This window comes from Vitis riparia, chromosome 17 (genome assembly GCF_004353265.1).
Source record: "Vitis riparia cultivar Riparia Gloire de Montpellier isolate 1030 chromosome 17, EGFV_Vit.rip_1.0, whole genome shotgun sequence".
NCBI classification, from domain to species: Eukaryota; Viridiplantae; Streptophyta; class Magnoliopsida; order Vitales; family Vitaceae; genus Vitis; species Vitis riparia.
In genome coordinates, this window is record NC_048447.1 from 15,180,618 (window position 1) to 15,198,108 (window position 17,491).

General features: G+C 35.4%; 2 protein-coding genes across 2 annotated transcripts; one reads left to right on the forward strand and one right to left on the reverse strand.

The window, feature by feature from the left end:
• Positions 1 to 300: 300 nt before the first annotated feature.
• LOC117904508 (inorganic pyrophosphatase TTM1) lies at positions 301 to 14,437 on the forward strand. The gene is made up of 12 exons (XM_034817136.1): positions 301 to 454; positions 2,495 to 2,850; positions 4,356 to 4,470; positions 5,126 to 5,321; positions 5,438 to 5,551; positions 5,633 to 5,806; positions 7,244 to 7,438; positions 10,559 to 10,681; positions 10,756 to 10,868; positions 11,499 to 11,622; positions 11,822 to 12,094; positions 13,870 to 14,437. The coding sequence occupies exons 2-12, from the start codon at positions 2,511 to 2,513 to the stop codon at positions 14,086 to 14,088; spliced, it is 1,986 nt and encodes a 661-aa protein (XP_034673027.1). The 5' UTR covers positions 301 to 454; positions 2,495 to 2,510; the 3' UTR covers positions 14,089 to 14,437.
• A 784-nt stretch (positions 14,438 to 15,221) lies between these two features.
• Positions 15,222 to 17,260, reverse strand: LOC117904146 (H/ACA ribonucleoprotein complex subunit 2-like protein; the record flags this gene model as incomplete). Its single annotated transcript, XM_034816660.1, has 3 exons — positions 15,222 to 15,525; positions 16,897 to 17,002; positions 17,178 to 17,260. Coding segments are annotated over 3 exons (351 nt in total), but the record flags the coding sequence as incomplete, so codon positions are not given.
• Between the last annotated feature and the right edge of the window lie 231 nt (positions 17,261 to 17,491).

The following is a 17,491-nucleotide window of genomic DNA, read 5'->3' on the forward strand; positions in this document are numbered from 1 at the left end:
CATTAAAGTGAGATTAATCATTATGTATATATATATTTTTTGTTATAAGTGATTATTTAATTAAAAGAACTATTAAAAATCCAATTTTGGAAATTTAACATTTTTCACTAATGAGTATTTAATCTATTTGAACCATTATTTATTAAATAAGTAATTCAATACAAAAATAAATTTAATTTTGAATATGTGAATTTTTATTTATTCCTGTGCGTACGATAAGATAATGTGGTCATATCATATGATAGTGACGCCGTGTCGCGCAAGTGGGGAGAGCGAATGGGCAAATACTAAAATCCGGAGGAGGAAGAGTCTAGCGTCTGCGATATTTTTATGAGTCGCTGCAAAGAAATAAAAGGAAGACACAGATAGAAAGCTCTTGGTTTCACTTCCACAGTACACTTTCCAAAACCCTCAGACCGAAAGATTTGGAAATTCTTCTTCCTTCCGTTGACAGGTACGTTTCGGTTCTTCAATCCTCAATCACAATTCAAAATCTCCTCCTCCACTCTTTCTCGCTAGAACCTCTGTCCTTCCCCCTTCATCACGTATTATTGCTCTTAGAAACGGGGTATCTTTTGTTTTCTCTGCAATTCTATTTCTGTAGTCTCTTACTGTTTATCTGGAAAACATTGCCGGAAAAAATGGGGGTGCTAAGATTTATTATTATTATTATTATTATTTATTTATTTATTTATTTATTTTATTTTATTTTATTTATTAATTTTTGTGTTGAGGTTTATGGAAGATGCATGTTAATGAGAGTTGGTCAAGAGAAACCGAGTCTTAGGTTCTGTTTGGTTGCTGGTAAATTCCTGCAAGTAAATTGTAGAAGACTGTTTGCCAGCGAGAAAATTCTGGTCTTGTATCGTTACGAATTTGGAAATAGGAATTTGAAAAAAGCGTGTTCATGTTGTGTTGAAACGAACATCGTAGTGTATGATTAATAATTCGGCAACAACTTAGTGGGGATGGTTAAGGTGTTGGCTCTTAAGTCAACAAAGACCTAGTCAGAGTCAATACAACCGACCTTTGTGGGGTTTTGGATCCCATCCTAGAATCCAAAGTAAATGTCAGACACCGAAAGTGAATAAAATGGGTTAGGTGGGTTTTATAGACTTGGCTGGTTTTATGTTGATGAACACCTAATTCTTTTACAAATAAGGCGGTTTAACTGAACATGGATGGTGGTGGGGTAGTGAACGGAGAAGATTTTGTTGTTCACCATTTTGGAAAATTGTTTTTGGGGGAGCTGTTATTGGATCACTTGCTTGGGGCATGATTATCAGTTTCTGATGCTGTAACTTACACTTGGGTAGTTGGTTCCTCCTATGCTTGATCAACTTTACCCTCCTGCATGAAACAAAAGTTACTCCTACCTAAACGCCATTGAGAGAACTTCCTAGAGTTAAGGCTGCGAGGTGTGTGGCTAGCCATACATTAATTTGGACTATTTGGTGGAAGATGTGAAGATATTTTAGGATAGATAGAGGACTTTGGAGGCAGTGTAGGATTTTTATATTTTTGTCTCATCTTCTTTCTGACCATTGGCTTCATCTGCATATTATATTTACTAGATTGGAATACAATATGCAGATCTACTAGGTTGGATGAGGAGAGAGTCCCTATACGGACTCCAATCTCCATCCAGTTATATCAAATTAAATTTTTATGGGTGCTGTTTGGGTATCCCATGACAGCTTGGGATTGGAGGATTATTCACAGATCATTCTGATACACTGTTGATAAAATTCTGTAAACATGTCGAAACTGAGATTCTGGGGTTGGTGGAAGGCCTAAAATTGACCAAAGTTGTGGGTTTATCTAATCTTTTAGTAGAGGGAGATTCTGCATTGTCCAATCTTTGGTGACTCAGAAAAAAAAAAAGGCTCATGAAAGTTGGAGGGGTGACTCTGACAAATTTAATCTTGTTTTAGTAATTGAGAAGTTTTGCCAATTTTGTTAAGGAGGGAATACAAAATACCATGCTATGTTTTTGCTGTGGCAATAATGTAGTTCAAGCTATCCATTTTCCAACAGGAGAGCCACAGTAGCCAAGTTAGTGTTGTGATTATTATTGCAGCATTATAGGTAAGAGGATTAAATGGAGAGTGTTGTGTTTTTGGTTCATTTGTACTTGAGGTCATGGTTCAGTTTTTTTAGTGTTTCATGACAACCAAGGTTTTTGTTTATTTCCATTCTGCTAGCCCTAACAAATTTGATTTTTGAAAAAATAACCCGAGAATTAAATAGCAATTCCCAATGTTCTCTAATGGATTTGGATGTCCATATCTATGTGACAATGTTGACCTCATTGCCGAAAGCGTTTAGAGAAACTTCTAAGAACATATGGTCTGATAAATATATCCATTGGTTTTCAATCTATTTGGCATATTCATATTTTGCAAATTAGTGTTCTGCCACATTGTCACTATTCAGTTCTAGCCTTGTTTACTGCATAAGACAATTAAAGTTTTTTTTTTCTTCATTTCTGCAGCACTTGTCTTATTTAAATGGCTCAGGATACATCTTCTGGTGCTGATTCACCTAGGCGGAAGTCTGGTCTATTAAGAGATCAAGTTCAATTGGTCAAAAGGAAGGATTCTAATCGTTACGAGATAGTTCCAATCCAAAATTCTCTGTCATTTGAAAAAGGTTTCTTTATAGTGATACGTGCATGCCAGTTGCTGGCTCAAAACAATGATGGGATAATATTAGTAGGAGTAGCAGGTCCCTCTGGGGCTGGGAAGACTGTGTTTACTGAGAAGGTGCTCAACTTTATGCCCAGCATTGCTGTCATTTCCATGGACAACTACAATGATTCCAGCCGTATCATTGATGGCAACTTTGATGGTAAAATCTCATGTTCTTCTGTTTTTTGGTTCAATTTGGGAAATCCTGTAGTTGATCAGTGTTCATTTCCTTTCATGGGACACCTCTTTAAACTTTTTTATTATTTATTTATTATTTTAAAGTTGAGGAGACATGTTCTTATTTATATTCTTTTTTATTTCTTGGTACTTTTCAGCCCCATAGTTGTGATGAAATTCAGTGACTATTTCAGCACAGTACTTTTCTGTAATTTGTTTCATCTGAAGAAGAGTTTATACAGGGACCTATTCCTGTTCCTTTCAAACAGCTGTAAACTGACATTTATTCATGAAGTTGATCAAATGTGATGAATGAAGAAAATGAGAATCTGTAATATGCTTTTTGCTATTATTGACATTTTTATGTAGATGTCATAGTGCCTGGTCTGGCAAACTTAGAAAGCTATTAAGGCCTAAATCCTAGTGTCAATGAATACTGCCTAGAATTATTGAACATCCCAAGCATGAAATATTTTAATAATTAAGTTGAAACAAATATAGGTAAGGTTTGATTAGTGAAATTCAACTGTATTCTATTATCAAAAAGTTTTATTACCACAAATCCAAATGAAGGTATTGTATAACTAAAATGGGCATTGTTAATGTGCTAACAATTTAGAAGAATGACAACTATGGTTCTCTGTGAGTTCATCTGTCTGTTTATGGTCATTTAAAAGGTTTTAGCTAGTATGTTGAGTTTTGGTTAACTAGGTTATATAAAGAAGCTCCCATATTGTTTAGAATTTGTATCAGGGTTCTATAGGGCTGAAGCAAATGATAATCGGGGCTTTTAATTCTTAAATTTTTTTAACTGAAAAAGCTGTTGATTTATGGGTAGGATTAAGTGTTAGGCGCCCGTTTGTAAAGATCGTCAATAAAGCCCCTTTTTGAACCACAGAGTTGTCCTCTGAGAGATATAGAATACAACTGAAAAAATCAGTACTCTTAACATTTGGAGGTTCTAATAATTACAAGGGTGCTTCAAATACTTGGTTCATAAGCAGTGGTGTTATTTCTTTCACCTTCTATAGAGTAAAACCAGCATGATAACGGAGTCCTTTGCTGGAACTGGCCCAGTTAAAAGAGGCCTTCGGTCCTAACTATGAAGGAGCATCTTGAGTTAATCTACACTGCAGTGGCTTCTTTAATTTGATATAATTTGTGACTTTTACTCTCTATCTTGATTTTTGACCTTAGTCTACCTTCTTATGTACCATTGCAGTCTGTATGATAAATGGATTGTTGGTTTACTTTGTTCTATGCTTGTCTTAACAATTCAACGCTTGTTTTTAACACATGTAAGTAATAACATGCAGAGTCCTATGAAGGGATTGCCCTGTTTTCCTTCTCTATATATTCAGTTTGTCTTCACATAGCTTTCCTGAATATCATAGAAGTGTATTTTTCTCTTTGTTTCTGGTCCAAACAATGATTGAAAGATGGGAGACTGCATGGCTGAATTCTAATGGTTGTTACATTTTGAGACAGACCCACGCTTGACAGATTATGGCACATTGCTTGAGAATATCCATGGTTTAAAAGCAGGGAAGCCCGTTCAAGTTCCTATTTACGATTTTAAATCTAGCTCTCGCATAGGTTACAGGTTGGTTATCCACTTTTTTTTTTTTTTTTTCAGAACTCATTTATTTTTTGTTTCCCCCTTTTCCTTTTTTGCTCTGTATTTCTTGCCCAGTTACTGTTACTTGAGGGGGGAAATAAAGAATGAATTAAAAAAATAGATATGTGCTCACTGTGGCCTTGGTTTATGATTGAGATATATTAGTATGAAAGCTTAAGTTGCTCTGACTATTAAGATACACAAATAGACTGGCTTGAATGGCTGCTTCTATTTTAGTTAACCTTTAGCATTGTGCATTGTTATCTTTTTGGTTATTCACGAGTTAGAGCTAAGTTTTTCTTAATTTTGTCTCATCCAGTAAACCTTCCATAATCAAGTATCATCTAGTTTTCTCCTTTGTCTATTTGAAAAATATAACAGACTTTCATATTTCTTGACAACCATGTTTGTTTATTTTCTTTCATCTTTTAATTTTTTCTTGGGGTGGTGTTTCTTTCATTCAATGTCATCTCTCCTTTTCCTCTTTTAAAGTATTTCATTCATTTATATATATTAATTTGTAAATAACATATCCTTTTTGGAGTGTCTCTTGTGCTGTTCATGTTTTAGTCTCTCAATAGCCTCTCTCTCTCTCTCTCTATGATCATGACTTTAAACGTTAACCAAACTCATGCTTCAGGACAGTTGATGTTCCCAGTTCCCGCATTGTCATTATTGAAGGCACATATGCCTTGAGTGAAAGATTGCGCCCTTTGCTAGATCTTCGAGTATCTGTTACTGGTGGAGTACACTTTGACCTTGTCAAAAGGGTTTTACGGGACATTCAACGTGCTGGCCAAGAGCCTGAAGAAATAATCCATCAAATCTCTGAAACGGTGTTTTCACTTATACTATGTTAGAAAGTTTTCTTTACTTAATGAACTGTTATGGTAGCCCTTAATTATTCATATAAAGCATTTATTGTACTTCTCATCAGCTTTCTTTTACACAGGTATATCCTATGTACAAGGCTTTTATTGAGCCAGATCTACAAACAGCACATATAAAAATCATCAACAAGTTCAATCCATTCACTGGATTTCAGAACCCCACTTATATTTTGAAGGTTGACCTCCTTTAAGTCGAATTTTTATGGCTTGTGTATTCGTTGTCTTCCATGGTTCTAAGTGTTTTTCTATTATTGTAGTCAACGAGGGATCTTTCAGTGGATCAAATCAAAGCTGTTCTTTCTGAAGAACGCACTGAAACTACAGAGGAAACTTATGATATATATCTTCTACCGCCTGGTGAAGATCCTGAAGCATGCCAATCATATCTGAGGATGAGGAACAGGGATGGCAAATACAATCTCATGTTTGAGGTTTGACTGTTGTGGCTTAAGTTTCTTAATTGGAATGATATTTGTGTTTGACATTGTGACAGATGTAATAATCAGAAGTACTTAGTATCACCATTGATAGATATCAGTTCTTATGATTTTCATGGTCTTGTTTATTATATTTTAGTTGATGATAAAGACAAATTGTTCATGAAGGTTTGACCCAGGTTTTAATGAGAAAGTTACATGTAGACTTTTCTAAATTTCCTAAAATTTCCTTAACCTCAATTTGTATAAGAAACCATACTTGTATTATATTATACATTAGATGAAAATAAGAAAGTGCACAAAAGAAAGAAGGATCAGAAATCCTTCAAAAAGATGAAAAATGTTCAGGAGTATGAGAATGAAAACAAAAAACAAAAGTACTCTTAGTTAAAAACCTCTGGCTTCCGCCCCTAAGGAAACCTAACATCCTCTTTGATGACAGAGCTCACCTTGCCACACAGTTCAGCAACAGAAACTGCTAACACTGATAAGGTTCTATTAAAGATGCTTTTACCCTCATTTATCTTTTTAAGGTTGGAAAATACTCATTATACCTTTATTTGTTCTGATATGGGAAAGATAGAATAACTACATTATAGTTCTCTACAAAGTTAAAAAGTCAAAAAGAGCTAAAAGCATCCTTACGAGATTAGACATTTAGACTTTAGTGAAGTCAATATTTTCCATGACTTAATTTAGGGGTATGAGGAGGTCTGCCATACTATTAATAAGCCAGAGGGGAGCCATAACTTTAGAAATTTTAGTCAAGGTCTTTTCCCAATTATCAAAACCTCAGGTAAGGCAAATGTCAGTTACGGTTATTTGTAGAGGAAAGCATGCCACATCTACAGTTTTTCTTAATGTACTTTATTGCATGCAGTCACATGTTTTAAGCTGTATATATTTTTGCTAGTATTATTAGTCTTCCCCTCCTGCTGCTCAGTGGCTTTTGATTTATTTATTTTTATTTTTTGTGTTCATAAACTGTGCTTATGAGGCTTAAGCTGCATTACACAAGCATTTCTCATGCTTTAGGCCAGTGAAGTTCCTCACAATATAATTCTGAGGAGAATAGCTGAACATCTTTAATAATTTATAATGGAAAATATCCAGCTTTAAAACAAGGGAATTTATGAGCACTAGGTCCTGCTCATGGGAAGACTTTTGCTTTCTAACTTGACATTAGCTATGGTTCATCTTGATATGGAGAACTAAACGCCATTAGAACTTGGGCTACTCAATTTACAAATTTTTATCAATCGATTAAAATGATTTTGACTGATTTAGTGGGAAATTGAAGATGTTAATGTGCTCTTACTTCTAAATCCATGTTTGTGTTTAGCTGAATAATCTTTTAAAGTAGAAGAAATGCAGACGATGCTGGGGTGAGGGTGAAACGAAATCTCTTCTCAATACTGTACTTGTTTTCAGGAATGGGTTACAGATAGTCCGTTCATCATTTCACCAAGAATAACTTTTGAAGTTAGTGTCCGCCTTCTTGGTGGCCTGATGGCCTTGGGGTACACAATTGCAGCTATCCTGAAAAGAACCAGCCATTGCTTCTTTGATGATAAAGTGTGTATTAAAACTGATTGGCTAGAACAACTTAATCGTCGGTATGTTCAGGTAATGGTACCATTCTTCATTTATTTGTATTGATTTACAGTGTCATGCGCTAATTTTCCCCTCTTTATTACCATGTCTATATCTTGCTGAGGCAGGACAGTTCTAGAAAGTTCTGGTTATTGCTGTTTATGATTGTTCAATTGGTAACTGATGATTAGCGGAGGTTATTGTTTTAAAGTTCTTTTTCCCTTCGTTTTTTTTGTAATATATGTGTAGTTAAGATATAATAATATTAAAGGTGGTTAACAACAGGTCCGTGACTCTTGCACACAGAAGTATAGTAGGCAGTAGGCATGCCAAGGCCAAAATGAAAAAATAAGAAAAGAGCCCAAAGATACAAGCCAATATATACAAAATCTAGGAAGGACCGATTAGTACATACCTCTCCCTGAGCAATTTGACCATGCAAGTAGAAATTTAGCAATAGGCTTTTCAGCACCAACTTTACTATTTATTTACTTCTTTTTTTTTTTTTCATGATGGAGAATCCACTCTAAAACCTACTCTACACCACTTAAATACTGTAGAAACTTGAACTCGAGACCTTTGGTTCACTGATAAGAGGGTACCACCAAGGACCAACATTACAAGATGCAAACTATTAATTTTTCTTTTATTTCCTTTTTCCAACATAGTCCAAAATAAGCATAAAGGATTCAATCTTCCATATCACTTTTCTTCTTTAACTCACAAATTTGCCATGTCACACAAGTAAAACATCTTTGATCTTCAAATGAAGAATCTAATCCATGCTAGATAAGGAAATTACCAAAGACCATAAATCGGTCAACCACTTCACAATGAGTAAGAATATGGTTTACCAACTTGTCATGTTGCTTATAGACACAACACCTATTTACCGTAGTCTAACATCTTCTCATTAGACAATCAATTGAGAGAATTTTTCCTCATTACCTCCTTCACAATCAAAGAAACTAACCTTAGAGGGCACCTCAAAAACCCAAAGCTCTTTGGTTGAAAAAGACAAGGCATACTTACAGAGAAAAATTCTTTCTTGATGGCCTTCCACACCAGCTTGTCAACATAATGAACTTGCCTACAAAAACTTCTCCAGCATCTCTATCTCCTAGTTGAAAAAGCTTTGCCTAAACCTAGGTTGCAATGGCCCCTTGTCTTGGACATGCTTTTTTGTAATCATCTAATTTGAATGAGGTTGGACTATAATTCATTAAAGGCACAATCCCACACTGATGCTAGTTCTCACACAAAAACCACCTTACCAACCATAGAACATCAACCCCTTGCTATTTCTCCATACTACTCCGTAATGATTCTTCTCCACAAACTATCACACTCAAAAGCTAATCCCAACAAACACTTACGCACAAGTTTGTAAGTGTACTCATATCCACCATGTTGGACCTTTTCATCAAAAAGCCATAGGCTTCCAAGCACAATATGGGCAACTTTCATTGGCAAAATATCACACCATGCTGATAACTCAAAATTATTATTGACAGTAAATGTCAATAGACAACGAGAACTTACCAAAATAGATGTGTTATTTACTCATGCTTTTTTATAGGGATTTGGATGCTCTTCTGTCTTTAGATTAAAGCTTCTCGACAAGCTCCTCTGAAGTTAGATTGGAATAACCACCTCCATCAATAATCAAAGTATAGTCTCTCTTGGCAAGCAACACAAGTTCGGAAGATGCTAGTAGGTTGCCAATCCTCCTCTTTGTTTAGCCTTGGTATGTTTACCATTGCATAAAAAAAATTGTAGCCTTCAACCATGTTTGCATACATTGCTCCACTCCTCAATTGCATATGCCTTCATGCCAAGAACTTTCGCTCTAATACCAAAACTGATGTAGGAACCCTAGGATTTTTGCCTACACTCAAAAGTAGGTGGGCTAGGGTTTTATTTTAGGGTGTAAGGAGAGGAACAAAGAATAAAGTTTATGGTAGAGAAAAAATAAATTAAAAAAAGTAAAGAGAGAGAAGAAATGATGAAGAAAAGATGGAAACCTTAGAGTCTCACTAAGGCCTTCTAGGAGTCTCACTAAGGCCTTTTAGGAGTCTCACCTAGAACAAAAATCAATGGAGTTTCATTATTGAGGATTGCAACATTTGCAATAAAAAGATATAATATTATTAATATCAATCAATTTATTACGTTGATTTACATTGATTAGCCTTATTTATAGGCTTCTCTAAGAAATCCAAAGTCTATTAGGGTTCTTATAACCTGTTATAACTCTAATTCTAATTATCTTATAACCTAATTAGCTAATCCTAGTTTGGCTCTTGACAAATACTAATCCTAATTTAATTTCAAGTAATACTAATTCGACTCTAATTACAACTAATATAAATCCCCTTTCTTGATGTGTATCTTAGAGATTCATCCTTATCAGTCCCTGTTGCCCCGTGCACTGTTTGGATTACTTCTCTCCTCATGAGCTGATCAATGATTAACAATTCTCTCCAAACATTCTTTCCATCACGAGAATTGCAGCAATGTTCATGATGGTGATGATTATGAGATTGCTGAGTGTTTGTTTTGCATGAAAAATTGTACTGCTTTTAAGCTTTGGATTTTTAGAGATGTGTCAACAAGTACATAAGCATGTCTAGTATCTTTCTCTAACTAGCCTTTTAATATTGTAATCAGCTCCAGCTTCCCTTGTGCTATATGCTCTATGTTCTTCCAGACAAAACTAACATTCTTGAATTTCTTTCTTCCAAATCTTCTCAAGTGGCAAGGGGTTGGACTGGGGATGTGGGAGGTTCCAGGTTTGAGTCCTACTAGGGGCCAAGAAAGGAGAATAAAATGAACCTCCCAAAAAACAATTTTACTTCCAAATCTTCTTTGGATCTTTGATTAGTAATCTTTCAGATGGCATTGCTCAACTCTTGGTTCTTTCAGTCATTGCCTCTGAAATTTTGTTCTGGCTGAGCTTGAAATTTGTGCAGGACCTTACTGTTGGTGAACCCTGTAAGTGTTGTTTAGGTGGGGCTTCTAATTTTTTCTGAAGAACAAAAAATTTAATACTCCAGTTTTCAAAATTAAATAATTGCATTTCCTCTGGAAACTATCAGTGTTACTTGTGCAAAGATAAGCACTTACTAAATTGTTGTTGTGCTTGATATGAAGGTGCAAGGAAAAGACCGTTTGTATGTTAAAAATGTAGCAGAGCGACTGGGTTTGGATGGTTCATATGTTCCTCGCACATATATAGAACACATTCAGCTGGAGAAGCTTGTGAATGATGTTATGGTATGATGCTTCAAAGTGACTGTGTAACCATGTATTTTCTGCATGTGGACAATCCTGATACAATCAATACACAGGCGTTACCAGATGATTTGAAGACAAAGCTCAGTATTGATGATGATTTGGCTTCAAGCCCTAAAGAAGCACTATCCCGGGCCTCTGCAGATAGGAGAATGAAATATCTCAACCGGTACGGATTCCCATCCAACTAGGACCTGTTTGACTGTTTACCTATTCAAGAAGGTCTAGCATTTCTTTATTTAAAATTCATTCCAGAAAATTCATGCTGTGGACAGAGTTTTAGCCACAGTGATAAATTTGTCATCTGGAATAGGAGGGCAAAGAAAATTGGTTTTGCCAAGGATGGTTACATCAGCTCTTGATTAAATAATGGCATAACTACGACACTATTTCATCCAATTGAATTTATTTATTTTTTCATTGTTTCTATTCTTTAGGTTATGATTGGTTCCTAAGAAGTAAAAAGAAAAGAAAAAAAAAATGTTTAAGAAAAATTATTTTCTCATGTTTGGTCGTATTATAGAAAATACCAAAGAAAATTAAAATTAATTACAAATTTATGTATTTTAAAATTATTTAACTTTTATATAGAAGAGTGGCTTTAAATCTATTTTTTATTTTTCTTACACTTTTTCTTTTCTTTTACTTTTTCCCATGTATTATCCCTGAAATTTTCTGGAAACCAAATATAGCCTTAAGGAATACACCATTTTAAAGACCCCAAAATATTTCAATACTTTAGAAGGTAGAACCAAGTGTTTGTTCAAATAACAATGTTTCTGTTCTATATTTTTGGCAGTGATATACCTCATTCATATTCAACACAAAGGGATAAGAATTTGCCTAAGCTGACCAGACTTGCAGTTAACAGTAGAAGGTTTGATGTAAGAACCCCAGATTCTCCTGCTACAGTTCCAAATCAGGTAATCAGAGATACTATCCATCCACCAACCTTTCCCACATCTGCTGCATGTGGAAACTCCATTGCTGAAAATTTACTCTTTTTTCCCCTTGAATGGATTTTACATCGCTTATCTCTTATTTTTTGTTTTCCTATACCTCACTTTGTCAGCAACTTTTATGCTAGTTTTCACTGTCCAACTTGCTGTCTGAGTTTTCCAGGGAGTCATCACTCAGCTCTCAGAACAAATTTCCACACTGAATGAGAGAATGGATGAGTTCACATCTCGCATTGAAGAGTTAAATTCCAAGTTCTCTATCAGGAAAGTTTCTGCTAGCCAACAAAACTTGGCTGTGCAGGCTGATGCCTGCAATGGCTCTGCTCCCACTTCTCTTTTCATGGCTGGCTTAGGAAATGGTTCTTTGACTGGGTCTATACTGCCTAATTCTTCCTCTTCTTCTCAATTGGCTAAAGACTCCCCTCTGATGGATGAGGTATCTTCATATTGACCTTTTTTTTTTTTTTTTTTTTCAGTTCGATGCATTTGTATATATGTATGACTGCTGGGGTGGGGGGAAGATAAAAGTGTTCTTTGATTAAGTTTTTGGGGGAAAGCTTACAAGGATTATATGGCAAAGATACAAAAAGGATATAATGAAACAAATAAAGGAAATATTTGGAGAAACTGGAAATCTAAAAAAAATGTAGAAGCAAACTCTTCATTCGAATGGAAGGTTTAACCCAAAGCATATATGAGGATGAGAACCATTTGCCATTGATACTATTCATAACAAAGCATCTGTTTGGGTTGATATTGTGGTAATTCCCATCATGACCTCTAGGGTCTCTCTTTCTCTCCAAGTTTTTGCTTTATCTATTTGTCTTCACAAACAAATAAGTGGGAATAAAAAGTAACTGTAGAGATATTTTAGTAGTGATACCAAGTCTCGAATCAACATTTTTTGAGTGTTTCTTTGAGCACTCAATGTCTCCCAATAAATAAATCAAAAAACTGCACATCATTTAGGAGGAACTGCTTGAAAGATTAATGTCCTTATTGTCCAATTTTCATTTGTCTCCTTATATTTCAGATGTGAGATCTTGGGTACTGTCCTCCTCAGGAGTTTTCTCAATTAAATCGTTTTTTTAGCCTTATCCTGTTCTCCAGATTCAGTCCCCTTCTACCCAACTAATTTTTTGTGGAAATCAAAGGTTTCATCTAAGGTCAAGGCCTTTGCACGGTTAGTGGCACTTAAGAAGGTAAATACAAATGACATACTATAGTTGAGAAGATATTTCAAAGCTCTTAGTCCTGATTGGTGCATCCTATGTAGGAGTAGTGAGATGATTGATAATTTTTTCTTGCATTGTCTGATTGCTTTGGGATTGTGGCATAGGATTTTTCACAGGCTGGGATGGAGTGGGTTTCGCCAAACAATATTTGTAATATGATGGTGATCTCCTTTAAGTGTTTTGGGAATTCACTTAGAGGAAGGGCTCTTTGGAGGATAGCATCTCTCTCTTTGTTGTGGATTGTGTGGAAAGAGAGGAATGCTTGGATTTTCGAGAATACTTGGAGGATGTCAAATTTGTTGTGGGGTTCGTTTCATTTTTTTGTTTCTTTTTGGGCTTACTGTGCAGACATTTTTAAACCCTACCCTTTGAGTATAATTCAGCTTAGCTGGCTCTTGATTTGTACACATTAGGGTTGGGTTGTAAGGGTTGCTGTTGTTATACTTGTATAGGCCTTTTGTCCTTATTGTATAGTCGTCCTTGTGGAGGTTTACTTAGTCACTTTTGATCAGGTTTGTACTTCATGAGGAGGATCTCTCATCCTTATTTTTTTTCTATTAATACATTTGTTTGTTTCTGATAAAAAAATAAAAAAAAATGAAAAAATTTAAAATAAATAAACGAGGAACTGGCTTCAAAAGCTTATAATTTTGGTGATTCATGTGCTTTTCCTCACACAAGATGGTTCCATTCAACTGCACAACTGGGAGGAAATTATGATATATTGGTGATTTTAATCAAACTTTGATCTAGCTGTTATATTAATGTCATAAATGGTCATGATAGAAGTTATACTCTTGAAGTTCATGTATTATATTTCAGAGCAGTACCTCCATTGTCATGTTCTAGTGAAATTAACTCGGTCCTTTCTAAACAAAGATGTTCTATTGCTGTGCTTCTCTTTTATTGTCATGTTCTATTTTCAGCATTTAAAAAAAAGAAAAATTGTTTTGACTAGTGAATCTGTTTTTGACAGATATTAGTTGTTGCGCGTGGGCAACGTCAGATAATGCATCAATTAGACAATCTGAACAGTCTTCTGCATGAGTACTGGGGAGAGAAGTCACGACAAGGAAGAACAGATAGGGCAAACAGGATGATTGACATTGAATCCATGGGCATTCCAATTATCTTATCCCTGGCAATTGGTGGTTTAGGTGTCTTATTTTTCAAAAGTTTGTCTTCCCAAAAGTGATTCTCACACCATATAGTTTGTTTTACTCCAAACTATGAATGTGGATATTACACTGTCCTAGTCCTTTTTTTTCCCATTTCTTTTTTTGGTTACCATGAGACCCTTTTCAGCAGAGAGATTTGTTCACTACTCTTTGAGATTTGCAGGCAAATGCTCCCTTTGAAGAAAGGAATGGTCCCAAAGAACTGATCTTTCTTTTAGTTTCGCCATCCTTTTGAGATTTAAATAAGGGATGGCATAAATTGTGGGTCTCTGTAAATAAAAATAAGGGGCTTTACCAATAATCTTCATGTATGACATTGTTCATGCCTATATGCTAAATCTAAATAAAATGTTAACAGTTACTGTATGTGCTCTGGTTCTTAAATGCCAGTCCTACTGATTTGATTGACATAAATTGCTGAGACTGGTAGGCTTTGCTTGTTTTGTCATTCAATCAATCCGTTGCCATTCATTCCTAGTCTGGGATGAAAAAAGAAACTGCAACTACCATCAAAATCTTCTCTTATATGTTAGTTTTATCATTCATTGGGTAGGTCTTTCTCTGCTCCAACCTTGTATGCTTCTTTAATCTAAACCCCATTTTCTCAGTAAGCGGAGTGTAGATGCATCATCAAGTTACATGCTAAACCTTATGCCTCCTTGGATTGCATTTTCCCATTTTGATATCCCTTGCTGAACCTTTTTACATCCTAAAATTATGGCTGTCTTCTGAAGTCCCGTAGAAACAAAGAGGGAAAGATCATATTTAGATCTGAACTATTTGACAAATGGTATAATATACAGATATCAGACCCATTTAGTTGGTGACAAAAGGGATTGCAGTTATATAAGTGCTAGTGACAGCATGTGCCTTCTAAAAATTGAATACCGATTTCAGTTTAGATTAGCAAACTAGACTAGTACATCTGCCTTTAGGGTTCCAGGAGGTTCTTGTATGCATTTACATGACATGATGAAGTATCACCTGGCCAGGGAAATGTTTCATTTTTTTTTTGATAGGTGGCCAGGGAATTGTTAATATTGTTGTTATTGGATCTGGTAGAGGCATGATAATAGCAATGGCCACCATTAGATGTGCAACCAGTCAGAAAAGGATCAAAAATTTTCTGTGTGCACAGCATGAAAGAAGCTTTCCCAGTCAACAACACATTTCTAACATATATAAAGCAATGCTTTTGTCTATTTCCCACTTCAAACGATGCATGAACAACTAAATGTTATATCAACCAAAATTTAGTACATTAATAATATGCGCAGCAGTTGTTTTGCACTTCAGAAAAGGGTGGAAGTCAGCCCAGATACATCAGATACAACCTGGGTGTACTCTGCCTTTAATTTTTCTTGTTCCTCCTGGCCAAGTTCTCCCTTGGTGGGCTTGGTTAGCACAAGAACACAACATGTTGGCCTCTTAGTGGAGCCTGCATTTGCAAGATCCTGTAGAAAGCAGATTTATCAGAGAACAGAGGGGTAAATAGAGACAAAATTCCACATGTTTTTACTATTTTGATTCATGAGGCTGCACATGAGAGTTGAATAGACTTGTATCATCTAAGTGATGTGCATGAATGCATGCGTCTACATTCCAAGACAATTGAGTGTGCTCTTACTACTTTGATTCATGAGTTATGAATCTACAGATCAAGTCATATGCATTTGAACTATCAATAATGAAGTACCAAATATGAAGCCTGTGTGCAAATTTCAAGACAACAGATTGAAAATAGAAACATGGAATTAAAACTTTCGATTAAGCTGAAGAAACCACTAATTTCTATTTAACTGACAAACTACCTAAAAGCCATTTGGGTTCTTATTGAATGAAACGTATCACCACAAAATACATGTAATCAAAGATAAAACCATGCCGCTTTTGTAAATCAATAAACATTGGAAATGGGCAACTTACTTTATGAGATAACAGACTCCTCAATTGTGTGTAAGAGCATAAGTCCAATGACCAAACCATAAATTGAAATCAAGCTAATCTGAACAAGGGGCGGTGTCCCTCAACAAGGATCAGCTTGGAACTGGATTTACGCATTTATGCACCTTAACCTTTTAAGATATTTCCAAATATGAACATAAAAATTTTGGGTTTTCCTTGACAAATGATTGTATGATACTCAATATCTCTTGATATTATGCCTAACATAATTTTTTTTTGATAAGTGATATTATGGCTAACATAATTACCAATAAGCATCAATGCACAGAAAGTAGGGGCATAGTCTAAGGTCACATGAAAAGGAAATCACTCATGTATCACATAGCATTTGGATGCAGAATTCTATCCTGTTGATGAAGCCACCAGAACAAATGGAACTGGCACCATGATCTAGATAAACTTTTTGAAACATCATTATCCCCATGAAACCCCAAAATCCTCAGCAAGATCCTGATCAAACACATAAATAGGCTCATTGCAAATGAACAGGATTTTCAAACTTCATGAGATGACTCATTTTTAAGGAAAATACAAAATCTAGGTGACACTTTTTCCCAGATATCATGGTGAGGATCTGGGTATAAAACTCATCCGTTTTGCACCAACTTTTTTGGTATTTATATATTATTTGTTTTATGGTTGTTTCTCATAAAAAAAAAAAGGATCTGGGTGTAAAACCTAGGAACATTTTTGCTTGAAGAGCCATGCATGTGTGTAAAATTGAAAAGAAGGAAAGAAGACAAAAACAGAAAAGCTTCTATCATCCTCGAGAACCTACATAGGATGGGAAAAAGAATAGACAGATCATCACACCTCAAAAAATAAAGATGCAAAAAAATAAAATAAAATCCCCAACTTACTTCTTTTGAGGGAACATACACATAGGGAATGTCAGCCTCTTCGCATAATATTGGAACATGAGTAATGACGTCAATAGGAGTGATATTCCCCGCTATAACACAAAATCTGCACTCACGGGGAGAAGGGGGGAAAACCAATGTCAACTACCAATTAACCAAACAATTAGAAATCTAGAAGAAATAGTCTTTACTAATTTGCACATGAGTCAGTCGATGATTGAAGAAACTACAAAGAGGAAGATAAACAGAAAAAACAGCAAAATGTCCAATTGGATACTAACCCCTTGTCCCCCCTTCTGATACCTTTAACCACCTCCTTCACTCCTCTCTTCAAGCATTTGTGCTCAGCAGCTGAAATAACAAAAAGATGTCATTGTTACACAAAACATGCCATGCAATAAAGAAACTTAAAGGGACACAGAATCCCACAACTTCATCAAAGAAACTTCACATCCTCTATAACTCAATTTGCAGAATTATTGACAGAAAATATGCCAATGAGACCAAGCATATACAGAAAATGCTTAGAGAATATGCAACAAACCAGGAGTCAACCATATGATGAACAAACTACCACGGCATCTGATCAGACAAA

Bases quoted from the DNA above. Each gene is read 5' to 3' on its own strand.
- LOC117904508 (XM_034817136.1), top strand. From the start codon at position 2,511: ATGGCTCAGGATACATCTTCTGGTGCTGATTCACCTAGGCGGAAGTCT. The intron at 5,807-7,243 runs GTTTGACTGTTG...ACTTGTTTTCAG, and splicing joins AATACAATCTCATGTTTGAG to GAATGGGTTACAGATAGTCC. The intron at 10,682-10,755 runs GTATGATGCTTC...ATCAATACACAG, and splicing joins AGCTTGTGAATGATGTTATG to GCGTTACCAGATGATTTGAA.